This window comes from Eutrema salsugineum, unplaced genomic scaffold, assembly GCF_000478725.1.
Source record: "Eutrema salsugineum unplaced genomic scaffold, Eutsalg1_0 scaffold_10, whole genome shotgun sequence".
In the NCBI taxonomy this organism is placed as follows: Eukaryota; Viridiplantae; Streptophyta; class Magnoliopsida; order Brassicales; family Brassicaceae; genus Eutrema; species Eutrema salsugineum.
In genome coordinates this window covers 10,950,240-10,975,338 of record NW_006256908.1, presented here as the reverse complement: position 1 = coordinate 10,975,338, position 25,099 = coordinate 10,950,240, and the positions used below count along the sequence as shown (strand labels likewise).

At 36.5% G+C, this 25,099-nt stretch overlaps 5 protein-coding genes across 14 annotated transcripts; 2 read left to right on the top strand and 3 right to left on the bottom strand.

Moving 5' to 3' along the window:
- Positions 1-92: 92 nt before the first annotated feature.
- LOC18027570 (4-alpha-glucanotransferase DPE2) lies at positions 93-6,406 on the bottom strand. 4 transcript variants are annotated; one of them, XM_006411289.2, is made up of 23 exons: positions 6,178-6,406; positions 5,578-5,943; positions 5,260-5,377; positions 5,094-5,149; positions 4,865-4,992; positions 4,633-4,759; positions 4,354-4,550; positions 3,965-4,043; positions 3,847-3,885; positions 3,539-3,658; positions 3,357-3,458; positions 3,154-3,237; positions 2,799-3,041; positions 2,597-2,722; positions 2,398-2,472; positions 2,202-2,273; positions 1,778-1,897; positions 1,551-1,648; positions 1,226-1,385; positions 1,027-1,125; positions 703-900; positions 501-594; positions 93-416 (listed from the first exon to the last, which is right to left on the bottom strand). In XM_006411289.2, the coding sequence occupies exons 2-23, from the start codon at positions 5,938-5,940 to the stop codon at positions 283-285; spliced, it is 2,832 nt and encodes a 943-aa protein (XP_006411352.1). In that variant the 5' UTR covers positions 5,941-5,943; positions 6,178-6,406; the 3' UTR covers positions 93-282. The 4 variants fall into 4 exon arrangements, with proteins under 4 accessions (XP_006411352.1, XP_024016764.1, XP_024016763.1 ...); XM_024160996.1 differs by having other exon boundaries at positions 4,633-4,992; XM_024160995.1 differs by having other exon boundaries at positions 703-1,125.
- Positions 6,407-6,586: 180 nt separating this feature from the next.
- Positions 6,587-8,643, bottom strand: LOC18027569 (probable E3 ubiquitin-protein ligase RHC1A). Its single transcript, XM_006411288.2, has 2 exons — positions 8,412-8,643; positions 6,587-7,896 (listed from the first exon to the last, which is right to left on the bottom strand). Exon 2 carries the CDS (start codon positions 7,777-7,779, stop codon positions 6,802-6,804), a length of 978 nt encoding a protein of 325 aa, XP_006411351.1. The 5' UTR covers positions 7,780-7,896; positions 8,412-8,643; the 3' UTR covers positions 6,587-6,801.
- Positions 8,644-11,383: 2,740 nt separating this feature from the next.
- Positions 11,384-15,350, top strand: LOC18027568 (stomatal closure-related actin-binding protein 2). Of its 6 annotated transcripts, none has more exons than XM_006411287.2 (13): positions 11,384-11,671; positions 12,294-12,595; positions 12,712-12,840; positions 13,084-13,176; positions 13,309-13,455; positions 13,548-13,616; positions 13,773-13,856; positions 13,940-14,120; positions 14,320-14,436; positions 14,550-14,608; positions 14,711-14,842; positions 14,949-15,098; positions 15,225-15,350. In XM_006411287.2, exons 1-13 carry the CDS (start codon positions 11,611-11,613, stop codon positions 15,249-15,251), a joined length of 1,551 nt encoding a protein of 516 aa, XP_006411350.1. In that variant the 5' UTR covers positions 11,384-11,610; the 3' UTR covers positions 15,252-15,350. The 6 variants fall into 6 exon arrangements, with proteins under 6 accessions (XP_006411350.1, XP_024016711.1, XP_024016713.1 ...); XM_024160943.1 differs by having other exon boundaries at positions 11,569-11,671; positions 12,291-12,595; XM_024160945.1 differs by lacking the exon at positions 11,384-11,671 and adding an exon at positions 11,740-11,878 and having other exon boundaries at positions 12,291-12,595.
- A 406-nt stretch (positions 15,351-15,756) lies between these two features.
- Positions 15,757-17,456, top strand: LOC18027567. Its single transcript, XM_006411286.2, has 2 exons — positions 15,757-16,426; positions 16,754-17,456. Exons 1-2 carry the CDS (start codon positions 15,958-15,960, stop codon positions 17,266-17,268), a joined length of 984 nt encoding a protein of 327 aa, XP_006411349.1. The 5' UTR covers positions 15,757-15,957; the 3' UTR covers positions 17,269-17,456.
- On the bottom strand, positions 17,386-20,635 carry LOC18027566 (autophagy-related protein 18c). 2 transcript variants are annotated; one of them, XM_006411285.2, is made up of 5 exons: positions 20,430-20,635; positions 18,986-19,891; positions 18,414-18,663; positions 17,929-18,052; positions 17,386-17,769 (listed from the first exon to the last, which is right to left on the bottom strand). In XM_006411285.2, the coding sequence occupies exons 2-5, from the start codon at positions 19,742-19,744 to the stop codon at positions 17,676-17,678; spliced, it is 1,227 nt and encodes a 408-aa protein (XP_006411348.1). In that variant the 5' UTR covers positions 19,745-19,891; positions 20,430-20,635; the 3' UTR covers positions 17,386-17,675. The 2 variants fall into 2 exon arrangements, with proteins under 2 accessions (XP_006411348.1, XP_024016717.1); XM_024160949.1 differs by having other exon boundaries at positions 20,467-20,635.
- Positions 20,636-25,099: the final 4,464 nt, after the last annotated feature.

Here is a 25,099-nt window from a genome sequence, read left to right as displayed (position 1 = left end):
AGGGAAAAAAAAAAACAAGAGTTTTACTAAAATTATTACAAAAAAAAAAAAAAAAAAATCTTAAAAGCTACGTTCTTGTCTAAGTTGCGTCGTTTACACCGGAAACTAAGGATTTTATTTTGGTTTTTGGACAGGAACAACAAATACAGAGTTTTAGAGCTTGTACAATTTTGAGTGATAATAGGTTGATACTAATAAGCAACATAGTTTGGGTGACCGATGGGAAAACAAAAGACTTTTGCTTCATGGGTTTGACTTGATTGAACCATTGGCTATAACTCCTCATTGCTTCTTGTTGTTAGCGTCTTCACCAGCAGCAGAAACAGGAAAAGATCTTCCACTGCTCGAAACAAGGTTCTTGATAGTTGATTTCAGGTCTGTGTCTTTCATAAGCGCGTCCAGCGTTACGTGTACGCCTATGTTCACACAAAAAAAAACAGTTCGCGTCTCAATTATGTTAAAACTGTAATTGTTCCGAGCGTCTGTGTGTTAGTACTTACGGTATCTCCAGTAATGTTTTGGGTTTGTCGGGTCATTGATTGTCTCTTCTGTTGCAGGACGAGTAGTGTACTCTTCTTTCAGAGCCAACATATCCTAATTGTTCCACAGGACCAAAAAAAACAAACACCACATATTCTTCTTGAGCCTGATAAAAAAGTCCTAAGAATAATGACAAATCAGATGTCCTGTGGTGATGAGTACCTGGAGAGGGAAAATAGCCCACATTGATGGAGCTTCAACATGTTGTCTCAGAATGAAATGAGTTATCTCTGGAACACACTGACTCGGAGGGATTTCATCTACAGCAATCACTTCCTTGAAGTACCTTTGTCTTCTCTCTTCGTCCTCTTCCCACCAAGCTCGCAGTGTGGAGCAGTCGTGGCATGAAGGAGCACAGACCTGATATACGAAGAATGTGGTTTTGAGTAATGCGGTGAATCGCTTACCGATTACAAGTTCCTCGGGAAATGAATGGAAGGATACTATAAGAGAGAAAGAGAGACTTATGATAAAGGAAAATCTAACCGTCATATAGTCATAGTTAGACGGAATCCCAAACTCCACATCAGACTCACTGGGCATGCGTTGTATGCGAAGGCCAACCAAAGCCAGTTCTTGCATAACCTGAATTACTTTAAATATGAGCATCCCTTAACACATAATATGTATGCTTCTACACAAGTTGTAGAGAGAAGTTAGAGCAAGGAAAACAGAGCAAACATACAGGATGTACACAAGATGGAATAAGACCGAGATCCTCCCCACACGCCAGCATATTAGATGAATTTAACAGAGCAGGCAAGGTTTTCAAAGCATTTTTCCTCCATAGATCCTCTTGACGTTGGAAATAGTAGTCATAGTATAGTCTCTTCAGAACATTTTTGCTGTATCAGAAGAGTCTAATCAGAATTTCACATATTGAAGAAGATTAAAAAGAAAAAGAAAACAAAGATAAAAGGATCTGTGTAAATATTCATGAGTGATATAAGATCAAAGGAGCGTGTGTTAGGAAGTTTCCTACCGTGATTAGAAAAAGGTTTTGAAAGTACCTGTGATCATCCAAATCCTGGAAACTTGAAGTATCCTCAAGATTAAAGCGAGGATAGAATTTTCTTGCATCCTCTGGATCTTTGATCAGAACAACATTCTAAAGACAAAAAGTCGACAAAATTAATATTTGAGAACAGGGACTCGAGAAAGACATAAAGAGGAGAGACTCATTTTGTGGTTAACAAGGAGAAGAAATCTAGAAGCTCTTGTGATGCATGACGGTTACCCTCAAAATGTCAAAGACGTCACGACGAACTTTGTCCTCGTTTTCTAGCAACAAAGACTTCTCAGCTAATGACTTCAGCTTCGCTGCAATCTTTTTCTCTGTGTTGCAGTCCTCCTTGAACTAAAGTATATAAATAAATTAAGAAAAATTAGTGTATCCACTGAGGAAAAATTAGGCACAAAATTGTTGACAGAAAAAAGCAAGAACTGATTCAGAATCTAAGACTTCATGCATCACCCATGAAGCTCTTCTAAAGCCAAGAAACTAGAACCAAATCAATCCTAAACCTTGGTAAAACATATGGAACCAAAAGCAATGTTCTGCCTCACAGGTGATCAAAACGCAGCACAATGCTAAAGTGTTATGGAATTGATAGTGTGGTTTCCCAAAGGAAAAAGATCCCTAGATGGGGAATTTGACTGACCTCATACAAATCCTTCTGAGTTTCACTAAGAAAATTTGACGCGATGAATGGCCAAAAATCTCCAAATTTCTCCTGAATGAACAGAACAATGACATAAATCAACAAAAAGGTAATGTTTGTGCCTTGAAAACTCACAATTTCAATCTTACTAAACTGTGATCAAAGCAGATCATAACAAATTTGATGGAAAACTAACCTCAAGAAACTTCCTCTGGACATATGGCTTGCTTAATCGGTCAAAATCCCATATTCCCTCCTTTTCCAACTCTTCCTGCATGAGAAGCAGTTCGGTCATTTCTCCTCAGCTTTAAGTATAGTTTATCTGCAGCCATAAGCTTTTGAAAAGTAACTTTAAAGCCAACTTGTTTTAAACTGTAAGCATGTAGCTTGTTTACCTGACTTAACGGAATAGATGGACGGAACTTCCCCACTAAACCAGTCACAGCATGAGCTGGAAGCTCCCAGATTCGGAAGAATCCTAATATATGATCTATCCTATACGCTGTGAAATATTTTCCCATCTGCAAAGCAAGAATGCAATGTGGTCAGCCCTCAGATATTGCAAGGGCCGTCGTTGGCAAAGACATTAATGCCAACCTGTGTTAAGCGAGCACGCCACCAAGCATAGTTGTCTTTCGACATTTCCTCCCAGTTATAAGTAGGAAATCCCCAGTTCTGACCATTTTTGTCAAAATAGTCTGGAGGTGCTCCAGTTGCCGTATTCATGCGAAACAGATTCTTGTTAACCCACGTGTCGACACTGTTTCTGTCAACGCCAATAGGTAGATCTCCTTTCAGCACGACTCCTCTCTTTCTTGCATATTCTGATGCTTCTGACAACTTTTGAAAAGCCAAAACCAGCACATACTTTTAAATGAAATATAACCAATAACCGGCTTCACTCACAAAGTTGGAACATAATTAGATGAAATACGAATCAGAAAATACTCACTTGTACATGTAAATGGTACTGGATGTAATAATGGAAGCATATAGTGTTATAGTGCAAGCTGTCTTTGGATGCCAATTTTTCAAGCTGCGGCATATGTTATTTGGAGATGTGAGCAAGTTACTAAAACTATCCAGCTGAATTACATTTTGAGAGCTTGGACTGATTCGGTGACTAAATTCCAACAAGATTTAAGCATAGAATACCTTGTTTTCTGTGTAGTCAGAAAAGGTCCCCCACTGACTATGATCAGAAGTCTCAAAAAAGTCACGGAGAAAGCAGAAAGCTGCATATGGTTTCAACCAGCCCTTTCCAGGAAAACAAAACTCAGTCAGGCAAATGGAAAGCTGAAGTGAGCCTTTGGAGGAAGAAGTTCTATGAAGAAAACCTCGTTCTCAGAGAAGAATTTCTGGAAAGAGCTTGAGTTCAACGTCTGGTCTTTCTCTAGGTCATAGATCTTCTTGGCAATTGAAAGCTTAGTTTCCATGGTAGCCTCATAATCAACATCCTACGCATAACAATCTTTATGAGATTAGTGACAAATTAACGTATGAACCATTTACTTATAGACTTTCAAACACATCATACTGACACAGACAATAAACTTTGGAAAAAACCATATCCTATATCTCTGGTGCTATTAAATTCAAAAATATATGGCTGTTACAGTTAGAAACGTCTAAGGACTGATTTTACCTTATTGTCCAGTTGCTTCTTTGCCTTCTGAATTTCTTCCTGAAGAAAACCGAAATAGGTAAGCTAATTTATTTCTTAGGAGACTGGTTCTTCCAGGACACAAAGTGTACAAAATTACCTTGATACTTTCTGGCAAACGTTCAGAAAGAGCTTGTACTCTAAGATATAATGGATGCAACGCAAACACAGATAACGAGCTGCAAGAGACAAAGAAAAAATCCAAAAGAGCAAAGAAACAATCAGGATGAATCAGAAAGTTTTATGAGTTAATATAGAAATACCAAGTAGAAAATTGATATTCACCAGAGCCTCAGGCTCAGTCACTTACAATCAACCATGTATATGGAACGCAAGTTATGCAAAAAAATTGAAATATTCATGAATTCAGTAGTCCAATAGAGAATAAGAACAAATTTTCTGGAATATTTGTTCTCCTCCATTAAGTGAGTGGTAGCAGCAACCCCTTATTGAACTCTTGCAAAACTAACATACATGTAGTCCTCATACCTGTAGGGATACGAGTCCCACCACATCTTATGCACAGATGTGTCATTTACTGGTAAAAGTTGTACTAGATGCAACCCGGAATCTACAGCCCAGTCAACAAGCAACTTCAGATCGAGAAACTCTCCCACACCAACATCATCTTCTGACCTGACAGAGAACATGGGAACTGCAACACCAGCACCCCTCCATGGCATGTCCTACATGTAAATTTACATAATTTTAAGACAATAGTATTCCTGTCAATCAGGAGCTAGTTCATTGCTTGTCTCTATTACTTACTCGAAACAAGCCATCTGACATGACAATGTATTCCTGTTTACTACCGCTGGAGTGAAGAGTAAGCTCCCGATTCCCACCAGATTCAAAACCGATGTTACTGTCCTTCTGAACTTTACAATATCTATATGTGAAAATAACAGTCAAGAAACCCAGCACGCAGAAAACATTTGAGAAGTGAATTTTGAGATCATAGTTGCAGCAAATTAGTATGTAAAAAGCAAAGAAAGGATATTTGATAGGAAAGTCAGCTTTAGGGATCAAGCAATCTGCTTCCCACATGGAATCACCAACATAGTTGAGTCTAAATCCATTTTCAACTTTCCATTTCCCCAACTTCGCCGGGGTGCCTAGAACATATACCTGTACATGTCATAATCAAGTTTAAAAAATGTTGGTCACAACATCGCATCAGACTCAAACATGAGAGTAAAGACGCCCAAAGATCATAGGGAAAAGCTTACCGATGTTCCCTCTCTAACGTCTGAACAACAGATTTTGAATTGGACAACAACTGAATCTGTTTACATGGTAAAGTCATAAGTACACTAAAAGTTAGCCAAGAGATCAATCACAAACTAGAGAATCTCAGAGACAATGGTGTGACAGGTTCAAATAAACAATGATTACCATCTTGATCCGACTTATTCTCAAATACCCCGAGAGGTCTTTCTATTTCCACTTCCCTAGTGTTGCGGAAGATAACATCTTTAAAGGCGCTTCTAAATGGGAGAGATTGATCCGCACTCTGAAATTATAAAGGAACAGAATTTCTCAAGGGAAAATTACAAGGAACAAGAGACAATCACGGTTCACTGCTAATGCTAGCCATTATAAGAGATAAACAGCAAACGAAATGTATTTTCAATTGTTTTCTACTGTAGCAATCACAACCCTGCAATCTCAGTTCATTGTATAATTCACTTGGAGGACATAAAAAACCCAAACCTGCCAGAGATCACGAAGCTGTACAGACTCTCCACCAGTAAATGTCTCAGGAACGAGGAGTTTCCGCTTCATCCCAAACTCAGACCTTAGCACATTTTTCAAGTCATCCACAACATAGTAACAGTAGTCACAGCTAAACCCAGGTGGTACAGAGACACAACCACTCCAAATGAGCTGATCCTCTTGCTGAGACGGCTTCAGCAGCAAACCCTTTTTCACATTCCCGGAACCAAGTCCAGGAGCCGAGCCACAGACCAACAAGCTCTGTCCCCAGTGAGTGAAATACGGTATCGAGAAGCTAAGATTAACCATTGGCTTACTCGACTTGTTGGTGCTCAGAGAAAGCGATCCTAGATTCATCATTCACTAAACAAGAAGAAATAAACACGAACAAAAATCAAAACTTTAGCAAAATCCAGATCACAATCACAGGATTTTTGCTTACTTATCACTTTATCAGACGGAAAGTAAGCACACAACCCAAGAACCACAGAATGAAAAGTGAAAGATCAACAAACCACCAATACGCAAGCCAATGGAGTAAATCGAATACCAGGGAAGAGAGAAGAGTGAAGTAATAAACTGGAAATCGATGATCACCTTTGCTTGTACAAACTGTAAATCTGGAGACGAGTGGAGTGGCCAGTGCCGTCTTGGAGAGTGAAGCAGAAGAATTGTTTACTATATATGGCAACTAAAAGATTCTCAACGTCGTTCGTATATTCATCATCACTTTTGCATACCCGCAATCAACAATGGCTTTTTCTGGAAGATATTTTTTATTTTCTTTCAATCGCTCTGCACCGTCAATTTTCCAACACGAATCTCCTCTCTTTAATATTTTTTTCACTTTTTTTATTAGTAACGAAGACGTAAGAAGGTCACGAGATAGCAGCTCGCGCGAGAGCCGCATTCGTGTCCAGCCATTTTCACTTTTATTGTATAACATGTGTATTGAATTTCGAGTTAAAGAAAGAAAAAGGCTTTAATAATCAAATCCAAAACCCAGTGCACTAATTCTCTTGAATTAAACCATATATAACAAAGCACGTAGAAAACGATCAAGTGTTTTACAAAGACAGAGAAAATCTACAGTAACAACTACAATTATCCATTTATTTATGTTGTTGATAAAAGAGCGAGATAGAGAGAGGGAAGCACAAAGACACAAGGAGAAGCACAAGCATAATAGTGAGACCAAAGTTGACTTTAGCTCACTTTTCGTTAGTAATCAAAAGGCCAGCCACTGTAACCCATATGTGATTGTTGCTGTTGCTGATGATGGTAGTTATGATTCTCATCGGTTGTATCCGAGTTTCTTGATCCTCCACGGTTTTGAGTGGAGCTTGAGCTTGAACCGGACGAACGAAATGGCCAGAAGGACGAGAAAGGATTCCTTCTTTCACTGCTGCTCTCACGATTGTTGCTACTGATACTACTACTACTGTAGTTTCTGGTGGTGGTTCTGTTTTGACTGCTTGAAGATCCTCTAGTTGAAGGTAGCTCTTGGCGACAGACTGGGCATGAGTTGTGCTGAACCAGCCACGGGACGATGCAGTCAGAATGATAGATGTGGTTACACGGCATCTGCTTCGCTTCTGCTCCCAATTCGAACTCGTCTTTGCACACAGGACAGTTTGAGTCCGACGACCTCAGATGCCTCTGCGCGATCTTGATGGTTGGCAATGCATCTATTGATGATCTTGGTGCAGGTGGTGGGCCACGGCGAGTAGTGCCGGCTGAAAGCTGCTCGAATAACTCTTCAAGACCAGGGCCAAAGAAGTAATCGCCGGTGTTACCACGTGTGATGCCAATTCCAGGCGAGCCACCATTGAAGAGAGCTTCGACTGCAGTGTCTCCAGATAGTCTATAAGGGACCTGACCACCAAAGATCAACAAAGGAGCCAGGCCAGGAAAGTTTTCAGGACCCGAACTGATGGCTCTTCCTCTGATTTCTCGGTCGCGGCTCCTTTCACTTAAACGGTTCCTCACCAAGGCTGAGAAAGCATCCATGAGATCAAAAGTCGGATCACGTTCTACAACCTCCCTCTGAGCTCTTAACATATCAAATGGGCTAACTTGAGCCATATCAAGTTCTTCAACGAATCCTCCTCCACAATAAGAGCATACAGGCTCTTGGCCGTGAAGCCGGACAGCACGCTGGCATCTATGACACCAGTGGGTGTTTCGACCGCTAGACATCCTCAGCTTCTCCCTGATGTTTTACTCTGTACTCAAACAAGACCACAACAAATAAAGTCTTCGGCTTGAATCACTTAGAAGAATTTTTGGCTTAATTGACAGGTCTCAGTTATAAGCCTGCAAAAGTGAGTATAAGTTGAAGATCAGTTATATAAAGCATATCACTTAATCATTAACGGTTAGGCTCTACAAAAAAAAGAAAGACTTTACATACAATTTTAAGCCTTGTCGTAATTTGCGTAACCACCTTATACAATTCTTAACTAAACGCTTATTATCGAGTGAGAGAGTGAATCAAATGGCAATGCGAAAAGCAACTCCTATGTCAGAACGGATAAAAAAACGACTTTCAAAAGCACATAACTATCAAGTTAAAGACGAGAAGCAAAACTGCAAAAGGAGAGGTGAACTCAACCAATCTAAAAACAAAATAATGAAGCAGAGCCAAATACCCCAGAGTAAATCTAAGTCGCGTGACGCATAGCTGCAAGCAAATCAGGAGGCCAAAAATGGAAATTTCAATCCAGTGATCCAAACACAACGAGGAAAAAAATATCTATATTAGGAAAACAAAATCTACAGATGCGAGAAACGGATACTTGGTTAAACGCCGAGCGCGATCAGAAGAATACCTCGTCATCTCGAATTATGGATTCGAAGGTGGAGGAGGAGAATCTGAAAGACAAAGGGAGAAACCCTAACGACAGGATTTGGGGAAGAAGACGTAGAGGAACGACTCTAGAAGAATCTCTTCATTTACAGTCTAATTAACTCTGCGAACTCGCAATATGCCACGTGTTTACTTATCGACTGATATTGAGTTTTTCGCAACAACATTATTATTTTTTGTCTGCGTGGCTCAAATCAATTTTTAATCTTACAGGGGAGAGGATTCGAACTCGTTACACCTGAGGCTAGTATTAGTAGTCTAGTAGACTTTTTGCCATTTTATTTTTATGCATTGTCAATTGGGCTTTTATAGATGGACCGAGATATAGTAAATGTGAAAACAAGGTCAAATTGTTGATTTGAGACCTGTCTATATGAATTAGCCCAACAACCATTCTTTTTTACATTGATTACATATTACATTACTTTTATGAATCTTTGAAATATTTTGGATTAGGGAACTATGAAACTGTGTTTTCTCTTATGCAACTACCGCATTTAATGTCGGTTCCTTTCTCAGAAACTATCATTTTCCCCTTCCATTTTAATTAGGGTCTCCCAAGCTCTGATTTTCCTCTTTTTAACTGATATACTTTTGTCTTATGCTCAATCATTTTTCTTTTAACTGTAAACCATAATTTCTCTTTGTAACCAAAATTTTTCTTTAGAATATAAACCAATCATTAACACACACAAAAAAATACCACTATACAAAAAAACTTATATTTCTTTCATGAATTATGTTCATATAGGTCATAGATTCCACGCCAAAATTTCATATCTCTAATTAATATGGTCTGAGTTCAAATATTTTTGTTTAACTATAAAGCAAAAAGAAATCACATAAAAGAATTCACTTATCAACCATGCACAAATGTCGTATATTATGAACTAACGAAGTCCGTTAGTTCTCTTCTTCGGATCCCAATTGTTTTGTCCACTCTTAAAGAAAATGAGTTGTTTTCAACTTTATGTGTTAAACAAAAACCAAGACGAAGAGCGGAAGAGCCATGATAGCGGAAACGTCCGAAAAGTTATTTGACAAAAAAAAAAAAACTACTATTTGCTCGACAAACTCTAGTCGTGAAATAAATTTGACTACTCATACTTCGCAATATGTGACTGATACCAACAAAAAAAGAAACAAGCAACCACAAAGATTGAAAAAATTGCATTTTACGTTAACGACAAAAAAATGCATTGTATATACGTTAAATTTCTTTCTCCATAACTCAGTAGGATTCTTTAGATTATATGAGTTCTTATTCCTTTGCTTTTTTTTCTTGCTTCTTTTAGAGTTTGTAGAATGAAACATATTTCATATTTAAAAGGGAATTTCTATGGAGGGACAAGAAATTAAGAGCCATTGTTTTAGGATGTAAAATGGCTTAACTAGAAGTGAAAAGGAAAAAATTAAAAAACACAGCTCATGTTGCTCCGTTTGTTTCTGGATTGGACTGATTCATAAACATTATATTTATTTGAGTTATATATTGAACTATGACATATAATAAATAAATAAAAACAGGTAATGAGAACGGTTAATGTAAAACTGTATCGGACAACGACTTTGGGTGGAGAAGTAGAAGTCCTCTTCACGTTCACCCTCATTGATTGATAGTTTCTCTGTTTGGTGAAAATATCACAGTTGTGTTTTGACCTTTCAACTAAACCGTTGGCGTTTCAAGACAAAGATTCCACCATTTGCTGTAAGCCAAGCCGCCATATTTTCACCGTTGTGTGCTTTATTATATGTATCCAAAGTTTTACGTCTTTTGTGAACTTGTTCAATTTCTTGTCATCTGCCATTATTGAAATCTAGAGATTTCTTGTACTTCTAGCTTTGTGGAGCCTATGTATAGTGCATGAATATGTCTCTTTTTTTACTTTAAACTTTACAGCTATACGTAGTTTGTCACTACAAAATTGTTGAACCGAAAGAAAGAAAGAAAAAAACAATCACTTCATATTTGAGTTACGGTGTCAAAAGCAAGTAAACAACTCACTTTCATTGTAATTTTGAATCTTCATAATATAACCGTTCAAGTCAACTATTCGACCCCTCATCTTTATCACACATGCTTGCACAATACATTGATGTTTATTATAAAGATTTGAAAAAAAGTTTGGTAAGTTGCAACTATCCATTTAATCAACATAAAGGATCGTTTTTTTTTCATAAAACAATTATTTAAAGTCACTTTTTTTTTCTGAACCTACCAAGTTAGATTCCATGGATAAGAAATGTAGGATTGATTATAGAATAAATACATGCATGTTCTATAAAATCCAATTCCTTTACCAATAATTGTGCTTCTTTCAATCCAAAAAATAATTCTATCTTTGGTCGCTAAGCAACAAGTACTGTACATAGCTTTATCATTTTTTGTCTATGTTTACCAACCATACTCAAATGTCACTGAAAACATCAGACGTGGTAAATCATTTGGTAAATAAATCAAGATTTCTGAATTGAGATTGCGTATTTATTTTCTAATTTGTCATCAACAGATACATTTCTTTTATGTATATGCACTCATATATATATATATATATATTAAAAAGTAAATGAGTGGCTTTGTTTTTAACGGCTATCTAAATTGGTGGCTATTAAACTATACATATTATTTTAAGACATCAAAGTGATGGGATCAAAGATTTACTCTAATAAAAAAACTGAGAAAAAGGGACATGATCTCCACAAGAGAAAATTCTATATAATTGTTTTAAAAAGTATACTTGAAAGAGAAATGTCATATTCTTTAACAAAAAAAAAAAGGCTTGAGCTTATTAGAGAAAACACCGAAAATAATATTATTTTTTTGAAATAAATTAAAAAAAAAAGAGAGAATAAATGGTCGTTAAAGAGCCATAATTACATTACATCCATAAAACAAAGAAGTTAAGAAAAGAGGTCCAATTAGCCCAGGAGAAGCAGAGTGGGACACACAACAGCGATGCACACACGGAGACCCGACGGCGCGTGGGTTTCAGACGAGAAGCGAGAGCGCGTCGTCGCTTTCCAACAAACAAGAGGCGGACCAGAGTGTGTCGAATTATAAAACGTTTTCTTATTATTTTTTTTTGCATTCTTTAACGATGATGGCGTGAAAGAAAGAGAAAAAATAAAGAAAGAGAAAAAATATAGAAAGAGAGGAAGAAATGATGTTCAGTCAAGCGAGTTGTTTTTGGGAAGAGAGACTGAGGAATCAGAAGACCAAAGGTGTCTCCTTTTTCTCTCTTTACTTACCATTTTCAGCATTTCTTCTATCTTCACGCTTCTGCAGAAGAGAGAAAAGAAAGAAAGACCAAAAAAACTTTTAACTACAAAGACCTCTAAGAGACCCTTTCTCTTCTTTCTTCTCTTCTTGAGAAATCTCTGTTTCTGGGTTGCCTAAATAAACTCTAAGAAGTTTTTTTTGTCAATGTGGTAGAATCGATTCTTCTTGCATTCTCACGAATTTTGTTGTATCATGTTTCATTGCTGATTTCTGGGTTGCATGAATTAGAAAGTTTATGCATCTGTTATCTATTATGTTTTATATATTTCCTAGGTTTATGGATATGAAAAGTTTCAGGTTTTGGTATCACAAATAATTTTTTCATCATTAATTTTTTTTTGTGTGTCAGGGTTCATGCATCCTTTTCTAATTCGTTGATCCTTATTTTGATGAAGTAAAATCTAAATCCTATCTGAAATTAAGCTACCATATTGTTTAAGATTAGTGCAAGTTTCATTTATGTAATTATCTTCACTTCATTTGCTGGATTTTACAGTAATTGCATCTTCGGATTGATCATTATATGAAGACAAGTCTTATTTTTTCTTTTCTTATGGTTAGCAGATAAGATCGTGACAATGAGTAAAGTATGTCCTGAAATGGAAGAACAGAGAGTGTGTGTAGCAGTGGTTGAACCAATTTCAGCAGATGTGAGCTTTGCTTCTAATCATTTTCCATCATACAAGTTAGGACCTGATGATCAGATTGTTGATGAACCTGAAGAAGATGAAAAAGCTCCTTCTGTGAAAGATGTCGTGGATAAAGAAACCGGAGATTTGTCAGATCAGCACAAGAGGCTTTCAGTTCGTGACCTCGCTTGCAAATTCGACAAGAATTTAGCTGCAGCTGTTAAACTAGTTGACGAGGTTCCACCATAACAACACTCTATTTTACTTGCTGTTATTATGTGTCTGTTTTTTTTAGTTGAATGATCTAGTTACAACCCAATAACATTGTATTTTTTTTTTGGTGGAATATTTAGGCAAAGTTAAATGAGGTGACTTCATTGGACGGGCATGTTATGCTAAAGAAACTTAGGGATGCTTTAGAATCCATGAGAAGCCGAATGGATGGGCGTAACAGGGAAGCGGTGGAAAAAGTTATTTCCATGGTTAGCTTTTACTTTTTTTACTCGTAAAATGCAATAGTCTTTTCTTGCAGCGTGTAAACACTTGTGAAATGCTTTTAAAACACTTGCTTCCATTTGTGGAGAGTGGATAATATTATGCTACCATGTTCATTTCTTCTTCTCCGCGATCATTCTGAAACTATATGGTTACGCCTTTACGGTGACTTGAATCAACTGTGAAGGGTGTAGATAAAATTATGCAGTTTGTTATTGTTTGTCCTGTAGGTTGAGGCTCTAGCCGTTAAGTTAACTCAAAATGAAGGTGAACTGATTCAAGAAAAGTTTGAAGTGAAGAAATTGGCAAGCTTTCTCAAGCAGGTCTGTCCACTGCGCTGACCTTTTTTCTTTGCATACTTAATACATTTTTTTGTACACTATGTAGGCTCAATTCTCTTCTAGCTTGGTTACTTCTTTTAACAGTTTAATTGAGGCTGATTCATCGTTTCTCAGGCTTCAGAAGATGCGAAGAAGTTAGTAAACCAGGAAAAGTCGTTTGCATGTGCTGAAATCGAGAGTGCACGGGCTCTTGTGATGAAACTAGGAGGGGCGTTTGAAGAACAGGAGCTTTGTTCTAAAGCTTCTCGATCTCAGGGACCGGTATGTATCAATTTTTACTTCAGTCTTCCTTTTCATATGTTTTGTTTTTACATTAAAAAACTATGATTCTGAATCAAAGTTTTATTTCACAGAATGTAGAGATGTTGGTTGAGGAAGTTCAGGAGGCTAGACGAATCAGACGGATGCATCAGCCAACCAAGGTCCAACTTCATTTCTGTGCTGTAAATAAATGTCTATTATGAGCTATCTCTTTGATTTTCATCTTTCTGACAATAGAATCCCAATGTTCAGATATTACTTCAAGATTTTGATGGGATACATTTAAAGTTATATAAACTGAATGCTCTATAATTTAGGTGATGGGTATGCAACACGAGCTCCATGATATAAAGAGTCAAATACAAGAGAAGTCTGCATATTCCGTTAAGCTTCAAAGAGAGGTATATTTTGTGTGTTACTCACTTCTTGCTATTTTTTTATCAGCAAACTGTCTTTTCTCTAAAAGTTGCAAACGTCCTTATAGATAGCAATAATCAAGAGAGCCGAGGGGTCCAAGTCCTGTCCTTATGTTCTTGATGGTGCTCAAAGTCTTGGATCATGCCTAAGAATACGTGCCTCCTCAGATAGTGCTTCAGATATTTCCACATGTTCAATTCAGTGGTACCGTGCAGCGTCTGAGTCTAGTCGCAGAGAAGCTATATCTGGTATTTGGCATTCTCTCTTTCCTTGACCATTTGGTTTTATACATAGGACTTCGGAGAATATTGAAGATTCATTTACATATATGGAAAATCTTATGATGTTCTTAAAGTTATCAACTTTGACAAGAGTTATGATGGTCCATTGTAATAACTTATTGGGCGTGAGCTTTTAGCTAAGCAGTTCACATTTTTTCACTCTCAGGTGCCAACGGATCGGTTTATGCTCCAGAACCATTTGATGTCAGTCGAGTAATACAAGCAGACATTCTTTCTAATGGCCAGAAATTCACTGTTACAACCGATGGTCCAATTAATACTGGTTGGTATTACAGGAAATAGTTTGATATATTCGAGTACTTCTGCAAAATTCTCATACAGTTTCTAGTAGAAAATGATAAAAACAAATGGCTAATGGAATCACAATTTCTACAGCTTCAGGCTTGCAGTCACGCGTTGAATCACTCCTGCGCAAATCTAACAGTGAATTCACCGTATGTTTACTATTTCCCTTTTTACGTGAAGAAGAGTTTTTTTTTGCATACAGTTCTTATTTCTTGCTTCAATATAAGTAGACATATTGATATTTCTCATAGGTGATTATATCACAAATGAATGGGCAAGACCATGCTTCACGATCTCACGTCTTTACTGTTGGAAAGACGAGGATAAAGCTATCCCGAGGGTGGATCACTAAGGCCAGAGATATATATTCAACCTCCATGCAGGTAATCGATAGCCTGTGACTTGTTATTGTATTCACTCTCTGGCTCTTTTTTTTTTTTGGTTTAAGTTTCTTTCTTACAAGTTTTAAATGGTTTGATAACATTTCAGCTATGTGGAGTGAGAGGCAATGCTAATGTTCCTGCAAAGGCATTGTTCTGGCAACCAAGAAAGGGTCTAACTTTCTTACTAACTTTCGAGTCAGAACAAGAACGTAATGCAGCCATAGTTCTCTCCCGGAAATACGCATATGATTGCAACGTGAGTAAAACTAAACCAGTGAGAAAATTCCGATATTTTTTTACTCTCTTCTCTTCTTGTTAAGCCTTGTCTTTTTTGAAAATACAGTCACTCTATGGTGTGAGCAACCAATTTTTAATCGTGCAGGTCACTCTGGTTGGGCCAGACGATTGAGCTAATGAAAGGAGTAACGGTTTTTCTATTAAATCTTCTGAATTGTTTATCCTAAGCTCGGAGATCTGGACTGTTGTGTGCTTGTCCGTGGTTAAAAAGCAAAAAAAAAAGAAGAAGAAGAAGAAGAATGTGGCAAGTTTAGCTTGGAATTCTCTACTGATACAGTGTTTGCTGCATAGTTTTAGGCAGAAGCACATTTTGTGTTTTTGGTTTGATCACTAGTTTGCGGTGGTTGCCATTTTCCGGTTTGATTTGATTGGTTTGTTTGTTTGATTGATTGATTAGTTTATTTTGTTTGGTCCAGCATTGCTAGCTAGATTTTTTTCCTTTTAGTGTGAGATTGTAATCAAGGTTGGTTTGTATGTAATAATAACAGAATTCCTTCTTGATTGATAAAAAACAAATCTTTACAGAGCAAAATTATAACAAGTGTTCTTTGCGTTATGCAAAATTATCCAAGTGTCAAACTTGTATGGTTTTGAACATAAACCATAGTGTTTCAAGTAAAAGGCTTCAGAAATTATGACAAAGTAACATCCTTTTATGGAACCAAATCAAAAAGAAAACAATTTTCCACCTTTTTTATGTCATCGTCGTTAAACTGTGTCCGAACTCCGAAGTTTCTCCTGTTTTTTTCTTTTTCTCTTTCACTCTTTCAGTCCATCGTCGAAACGAAAATCCGTGAGTTCGAATCCAATCCAAATCAATGGGAAAAATCCTTATTGAAATCTGTTTGATATCAGCTCGAGGGCTCCGTGTCAGAACCGGAATCGGATCATCTCTACTGAAACACCAATGGTACGCCGTTGGGTGGATTGATCCGGAAGACAAGTACTGCACAACAATTGATGCTTCAAGACCAGACAATCCTGTTTGGAGAACAAAGTTTGCGACTTTACTCGACGGTGATTCCGCGATTCAGGATTCGAAATCGGCTTTGCACGTCGAGGTTTATAGCAGAGAACCCATCTTCTTAAGGAAGAAGCTTCATGGCTCTGCTACTGTTTCCTTGAAGGAGTTTCTAGCTAAGTATAAGCAGCAGAGTTCTTCGAAATCTGTGATTGAAGAAACTGGAAGCTATCAGCTTAGGAAGACCAACTCAAGCAAGCCTCAGGGTTTTGTCGATGTGTCGATCCGTATATCTGCAGAACGAGAGGATTTTGGGGGTTTTACCGGTAATGTCTCTGAATCATTGATACTGTCAATCTCCTTTGTCCTTAAAAGTCTAGATTAAAGTTTAAACCTTTGTCACGAGAAGCTAACTTGAATCTGTCAAATGAACTAAATGTATATGGGAATGTATCAAATGGAATCAATCTGCAGGAAAGAAACCAACTTTGGTGCTGCTTTAGTTTCCTGTAACTCTATTTCTTGAACTTGAGATTTGGTTTTCGAAGATCCTCGTAGTGTTTTCCAGATGGGTTTGTCTGAAAGAGAGAACTCAACATTCTTCTTCTTCTTCTTCTTCTTCTTCTTCTTCTTATTCTTCTTCTCTTGCACAGGAGATTTTGGAGGAGTCATGCTCTCGAACAACTCCAGTTATAACGCTTCAGGGCCAAATTACATGGCCGGCTCATCACAGCATCCATTTGCTCCACCGAACCAGCCAAACAATTCAAACCCATTCTCAGTTCCGCCATATCCTCCAATGAACAACACCAACCCACAAATGCAACAACCTTACAATCCTCCACCAATGCAACAACCTTACAATCCTCCACCAATGCAGCCACCACCAATGCAGCCACCACCACCACCTTTGAACGCGGGCTACATGCCTGCATACATTCCGAGATCAGAGAAAGCTGTGAATATTGCATCATCATCATCATATGGAGGAGCGGGAAGAGGATATGCAAGACCTGGACCAGGGATTTCCGCGGCTGGATTGGGAGCTGGTGCAATAGTTGGAGCTGCTGCTGCTGTTTATGGCGGCGAGTTTATGTCAGGTGGATTCGACTTACCTTCGAGCTTACCTCTCCCAAATTTTTCCCTTTCTATTGATCCTCCATTTTGATCACAATCCTGAGTCCTGAATAATAATATGAAGCAGCAACAGCTCGGTCCGATATATAGCGGTATTGTGAGATTTATCTGAAACATTATAGATTATTCTTATTTGATAAATGATATATGATAAGAGGTCCCCGATCCAATATACATATTTTTTTTTTGTTTTATCAACTGTTATTACATTTTCTATGGCGTTATTAGAAAATTTACATAACATAGTGTTTAGAAGCAAACTTGTGGGGATGAAATCTTGATATGTAGCTATGTACATAGTCCCAATCAATAATGCAGGTCCTTCGCTTGAAGTAGCAATATGCAATGAATCAAACCTTATGCAGTCTCACCAATCTATTTACATAGACATGGTTTATGTACATAGGCTTAGAGGAGTGGTCGGAACACGAATCTGACTTATCTCGGGCCCTTTTCCGTCTTGAGAAAGCGGATATATTCTAGCTGTCCCATCTCTCCCCCGTTCACAGGATCAAAGCTGCATCTGTAGAAACTGCGAGCCCAAGAAAACGCAAGTGAGCACTGAGCAAAGATCTGTCATCTGTGGGTTATATATGTACAACTGTGAAATTGCTCTGTTTTAAGATTCTAGGTAGTGTGATGGGACAGCAAAGTGAATATTCTAAGAGAAATCAGAGTGGGCTAATCATACCTGCCATCCATGCCGATAATAGCAACCGTGTTTTGGCTGCCAAATGCTGCAAAGAATTGCGTGACCTCTGATACATGAAACTGTGCAAAGGACCATTCCGAGCTGAAATACTTTGGTAGAACACCTGCAATAGGAGTCTACGTGTTAAATACGAAAGAGGCAACGAATTTTCAAGGTTTCACATAGCATTTCCACACACCATTCTTCCCATTTCTACATTTAGGGGAGAGACAATAGATAGGAGAAAGAATAACATATAATGCATAATCTAAGTAATATGCTACTATGAAGGGCATAGATCTCTTGCACTTAGAGGTACATAGTCAATATTCCCACCCAATTAGTTTTTTAGGAATCAAATCATGTTTTCTTGGCAGTTTCATTAAAAAATAATGAACAATAATTCGGTCCTCTTCTTTTGTTCCATAAGGAACTCTAAGAAGAAGCAAGGCATCATATTTCATGAGGCATTATAGTTTGCTTACCACTCATAAATGACAATGAAGAACCAGGATTGGTACCAGTGGCTGGAGAAAAAAGGCCTTGCAAAGAATTAGAATAAGTTTGTTGTGTCAGGAGAGCTGCATTTTCGGTGGAATGAGAATCCTCCCCAACTACCCTAACTCTAAGAGAGAAAATGTGAACAGTCCCCTTGTCGCTTGATACTGCCAGCCATTGCACGTTTGGTGAAAGTGCAATGCTATAAATATCTGCTCTGTCCACTCCTCTTCGTACCTGTAAAGAAACAGCATTGAATCGCATCTAGCACATATTAGTAATTAGCATCGAAGTGGCATTTGACTCGTAATAAGTTTCTATCAACGAATTTCATAAGGCTTATCACCGGAAGAAATGGAACCTCACTTAAGCGAGCTTTTACTACATGTTTGTCAGTTACAACTCATAAGTCTGAACAGATACATTTGTTCAACATCTGATTTGACAATGTCCTTTGATCTATGAGATTGCGAAACAGATGACGTAGTGATCAATATTCACTCATATGGCAAGGAAAAGGATTCAGAAAGGATAAATCAACAGTTTACATTTACTCTACCTCTTGCAAACGAGTTCCGTCCATTGTGTTGAAGATTCTAATCAGCGTGCCCTTTGTACTGGCAGTTGCGAGCAACAAACCATCCAGTGTCAAGGTCATGCACGCAATACTGGCGTCATGGGCATTTATGGTTTGTACCATGTTGAGGCCAAAATGTTCAACTCGAATCTCTCCACGATGTTGACCAGGGCAAGCTAGCACAGACGTATTTGAGTGATGAGAAAGGCAGCATAATCCTCTTGGATTTGATTGAGTTTCAATTTGATGAAGAAGTCTTAGGTCCATAAAATTGTAAACATATATCTTATGTTCCAGAACAACAACAATCCGATCCCTTCTTAATTTCACTGCTCGAATTTCAGACCTAAAAGCAAATTCACTGATGCAACGGCTCTGATGATCATCCCAAATTAGTACTTTGTTTGAAGGGTACTGAGATTTAGGTCCACCGCCAACAAGCGCCAAGATATTGCTTCGGAAAAGCATCTCCACAATTTTAAAACCCCCATTCTTCAGCTCACGCCTGAAAGTTTCCTTGAAAGGTTCACAGTTATATATACGAAAACCATGACTCGTTCCAGCAGCAAAACAACAGGAATCCTGGTTCCAAGACACTGAAACCAACTCTGCTTCATCGCTTTCATTGGATTCTAATCCTGAACGCACAAAAGAAACAGAAGTGCTGTTACTGCGGGAGTCAATACCAGCATAAGCACCTGGTTGCATGATTCCTTGGGGATTTGTTACAGCTGAACTCATTTTTTGGATCAGTTGAAATGCTACACCACTTTCATGTCAAAATCATTAACCATGAAAAAATAGTAGAACTAAGGCCTGCGATATCAAGAAACACCCAGCAGAAAAGCTTAGACTGATTTCAATTTCCAGGAAGAGGAAAGACTGGACCTGAAAGATAGTAAATTTAAAAGTTTAAGTCATGCCAAAACATCATCATATCGCTGTGGCGCTAATACATAGATCCAAACAAAAACCAGATCAAAGACATTGCAGCAACAAAATATTCAGGGATACTTAGTAGAATAGAAATAATGGGATCAGCATAGGTACCTAGCAACAATGCAAAGCAAGAGCAGATAAACAATATTTCAGAGTGTGATCAATACTTCATACAAGAAGACTTTACAAGCTTCTTTCACATCTTATGATAGCATGTCGATTCCCAATCATCATAGCCATTATATCAGACATATCTATCATAATCAGAGCTTCGAAGATCAGCTTATGTAGCAACTATATTATGATCAGCAATGATCGAACCTGGAAAACTCTATTTGCAGTGCATAACTCCTAGATAAGTGAATTCAAAACTCATTCACAATACATCCACTACAAACGGAAAATTCACAAGCACTCTCGCATACTAGTGAATATGGAGATCAAACTAAAAACAGAAAATCGAAGAGTAAACGAAAAAAAATCTTACACGATCTTTGATTCACACGTTAGCAAAGAGATTATACCGATCCTCGCCAATTGGAAACGAAACACCGCGACGAGCCGACGAGTAAGACGAGATCGACGATGAAAAGGTCTAGCTTCAATGACGAACACGCTCCAGAGCTGCTGAATTTTTCCTGAATGGCTTCTCTACCGGCTCCTTCTTGTATAAGTTTATCATCTTCGTCCAAATTCTCCGGTTTGTTTTTTGTTTTTTTGTTTTCTCTTCTAATTTATTCGGAATTTAGTCGAAACAAACAAAATGGGCTAATTACAGTATATGCCTAAGTGGGCCGCGAGCTATAGGCCCTTTAGCCACCATCAGCTAAATCTGACGTGTGTGCCGTTTCTTACATTGTAGAAAACCCAGCGTGTTGTTTATATTTTCTGGATGGAATCTTCGGGCCAATTTTGGATTAAGGCATAACCGAGTGACCACTGACCAATAGGAAGGAATACTGAAAACTGAAAAGGAAATGTATTAATTAAAACAACAAAAATGGACCTGAATTTTTTTTTTCACATAAAGATTCATACATCACGCAAACGGATAATACAAATAGTTAATTAGCCATGAAGGCTAATTAATATAAAGGTGTTACAAAAAAAAAGATTCATACATCTAGAGAAACCGTCCTTGATTCAAATATTCTCTACTGAAACTAAAGATTTCTATTACGTTATCAAACAAAAACAAAATCTAAAGATTCATTTTATCCAGGATGTGTGTTTCAAACTGCTCCATAATCGCAGATACTAAGGTGGAATTAGGCACTGCCCAATTATGTAATAATAACAAAATTGGCTGTAAATTCAGTTTCTAAGATTCGAATATGTTATTTAGTTTTTAAACCTTAACATTCGAATATTTTTATAGTATTTTATTTTGAAAACAAATACTTAACGATGATTAACAAACAATTTAAATTATTAGAAAATCATTAACTGAATATGCTATTTCTTGACAATCAATGTTTTAAGTTTTTTTTTTTTCTTATCAACAAGACTTCATTTATTGACCAATGGTAGTGATTTAGCGTTCAAGTTGCAATTTGTGTGAAAATGGCTGTCTATACCAAAAATGGAAAATCACAATGAAGACAAACCAATCCATATTTGGGAAAAAAGTGATATCGCTATGGAGAGTGAGAACCCCGATACACTCACTTTGTTTAATGCGCACCAAAATTAAAAGAAAGATTAAACACCAGTTTCCGAGAGAGGGAGACATGGACCAATTATCACTTTATTCTGTTTGAGTTAAAGCTAAATTAGTGTCATAATAATACTAGTATTTCTTTGTAATGGTTAACATCACCACAGTTCTCTAATCTTGTAAGTTTACTAATAGCAAGTAGGTTTTTTTTTGGATAACTAATAGCAAGTTGTTGACAAACACTTTATCAAAAATAAAGTAAAAAATGCTGTAGACAAACGTCTACCTTTCTGTGTTCTTGTTCTTTTCATGGTCTAATTTTTCTTCCAATTTTATTCTGTTTTCTTAGTACTTTCTTTTCATGGTCAAAACTTTTCCACGTTTTCGGCACCGTCTTTTACTTATGACTTCATATTCTACACATTAAGGATTCATTTCACAATCGATTTTGTTAACATTCCTAAAATTTTGCATTTTCAAATCGTAGTATACTTCTCCATATCTCAAAAGAGATTATAAAACGAGGCTTACATGCAAGTTAAGTTTGAGAAGCTGAATTTATTTTTAAATAGATACACAATCATAGTAATATTTTATTTTAACTACAAAAAGCTACATGCATGCATGATACATTATTTAATGATAACTTTTTAAAGTTATATATATATATAGATATATTAAAAACCTCCAGGTTGATATAATTGAATAACAGTTAGATCATTATCGTATATGGATCTGACCTTTGAATACATCGATAATTCACAATATTATACAATAATTTATGCAATAGCAATATTTTGATATGTAATCATGATTTTTATATTACAGTCACTATATGATACAGTATATACTATATATTACAGTCTAATGGACGAGACTAATTAATTTGCTAATTTTTTTGCTTGGAATACAACCTTTAAGTATTTTGTTTATACTCACTACAACTTTATTTTAATACATGATAGATTTATCATAAATTGCAATAGAGAGCTTATTAGAAACCTTTTTCCGATGAAAAATGATATTTTAATATGTCAAAACGAAGTTACATAATCAGAGTATAAAACGTCATGACAAACTACTAAAATGACTTTAATGGAAAAAAGAAATAGAATTAGGAGGTCCACTAAAATGATATTTTTTGATATTTTTGTAAGCTGGAATTTACATTCACGAATTTTTTTTACTGCAATAAGTGATGTCGCATCAAATACTTTCAATATTAAATTCTGGAACCTTTCTATGGAGAATATATATTTGTGAGAATTCTGCAATCTCTTTCAATATTAACTAATCTCCCACTTCGAACTTTATGTATTGCTATAAGAAAAGATTTTGATTCTGCTTCACGAGTTTTCAGCCTTAAAATTCAATTGCATCGTCAGAAATTGTAAGAAACATACAATTACATAATTTGTATATATACTTATTGGTGCACCATTCAGACATTCACCAAGAATTTTGGGAATATTACTTGCAGAAAACTTTCGATGTACATGAAGCTTAAAACGTGATGGGGTTCGGGAACTTTTCTAGGGAAATTGAAACCCATTTTGTTTTGGCTACACGTAAAAAGATGAAACATTAAATTTGTCGGCAGATAACCACCGGCCTTATATTAAAATAATTTCTAAACCCTAATCCAAATATATTGTTAAGTATTCCATTCCTTCGAATAAATGATGCTATGATGCCATTTCTCTGAAAAGAAATAAAATATTAACAAGTTGGATGATAATGATAATTGATTAATAATCCATATAGATCCACTCCCCTGCTTTTATATGTGCATTATTGCAGATACTACATGAACCACGCAATACATATGAAGATAATATTAAATAACGACTCAAGATCGTGCTCATACCACACAGAAAGAAAAAAACTCAAGATCGTGCACGAGGACTATATTCTATATATGTGCTTTTTATATAATTAAATAAATCTTAATGGTATGAACTACTATCAAGTTTAATATTTTATTGTCGGTTGGATATTTGATCATAATGCAACGACTCGATATCTACTTTCTTTCTTTTTTTGGAATAAAGGGTTCTATACAAATTAGTTGAAAATATGCCATTTTAAGGATTTTTAATTGGTTCAATGAGACTAGATCTTGCGACGTTGTTGTGAGAATGTGAGCTAATTAAGAATTAGCTATATATTTTTTCCAAAAGACGTGTTTACATATATATAAAAATATACACATAAAGGCGTGTATTATTGACCAGTACGTTTAAATTTTGATAGGACTGACTGCACTGACCCTTAGGCTAGTTTTTTGGGTTCACACAACGTCTTCCTCTAATCAACTTGCATGTACTTTAGTTTATCAATATAGTTAACTGAATATCGATTTAGCATTGTTATACATGAGTTTAGAGTTTAGCTATATATGAACTGCCTTTATCACGAGACTAATGAGACGTACGGGTGAAGTATGAAATTAAGAATCCACAATGTAAGCATGGCAACACTTATTAAAAAAAAGTTTAAAATATCTAATTTAATAAATCTTGTCTAATGTAAATATATCGATTTTCAACCAAAGTAACCATACATGGCTCCAAATCCAATCATCGGGAACATACAAAATTACAAGTACGAAAGTCTTACTTATTTTGCAAACTACGAATAAAACAAGAACACGACCTCTATATAATATATTCTATAAATATCTCTTAACCTGTTATATAATTTAGGAAGGAAAAATAATAATATAGACGTGTCATTTCATTTCCCAATAACAAGAGTATTAGCATTCAAGAAAGACCGTCGTAATTGTATTCATTAGTCATAACCGAAGATATACCTTAGAATCAGAATATATATATCCTTCAAAGCAAGCTTTACTGGTGAATATGACCATACCTTTGAATGCAACCCTAGCGAGTAGTTGCTAGACTGTCCAGAACTTGGATGGGATAAAATCCTTAAGTACAATATGGTTATTATTTATGTTTCCTTTAGATTCATCAGAAATGTGGTTAACGAGAGGTAAAAAATGCAATTGCTTATTCATTATCTCAAAGTTGGTTTAACTTGAGGTCAGCGTGTAATGTAGATGCAAATCTATACTTATATACTCACAAAATAAATGTAGAGAAAGAAGGAGCTCCCTTCAGTCCAAACACAGATAAAGAGGGATGAAAAATATCTCCCGCATCATTCACACAGTCACTGCGGTTTAAAATTTATGGTTGTTTTTTCACCACGAGTGTTTGAGTGGATGAGTCGGCAGATATTTCTACACTCTTCATTTTCTATCCATGACTGGACTGAAAGAATCTCCTTCTAAATCTATCTTATATTAATCTCGATTCATACATATATATACACTTTTGTAATACTAGAGGGCCACACTTATGAAAAGCAAGTATGGGTTCAGTTGATTCTACAGAAGAAAAAAATATACATAGGCATGAGATATAGTATAAAAAACACATGCATTTACTGCTTATAATGGGCCATCGACAACAAGACAAATGTGACCAAGA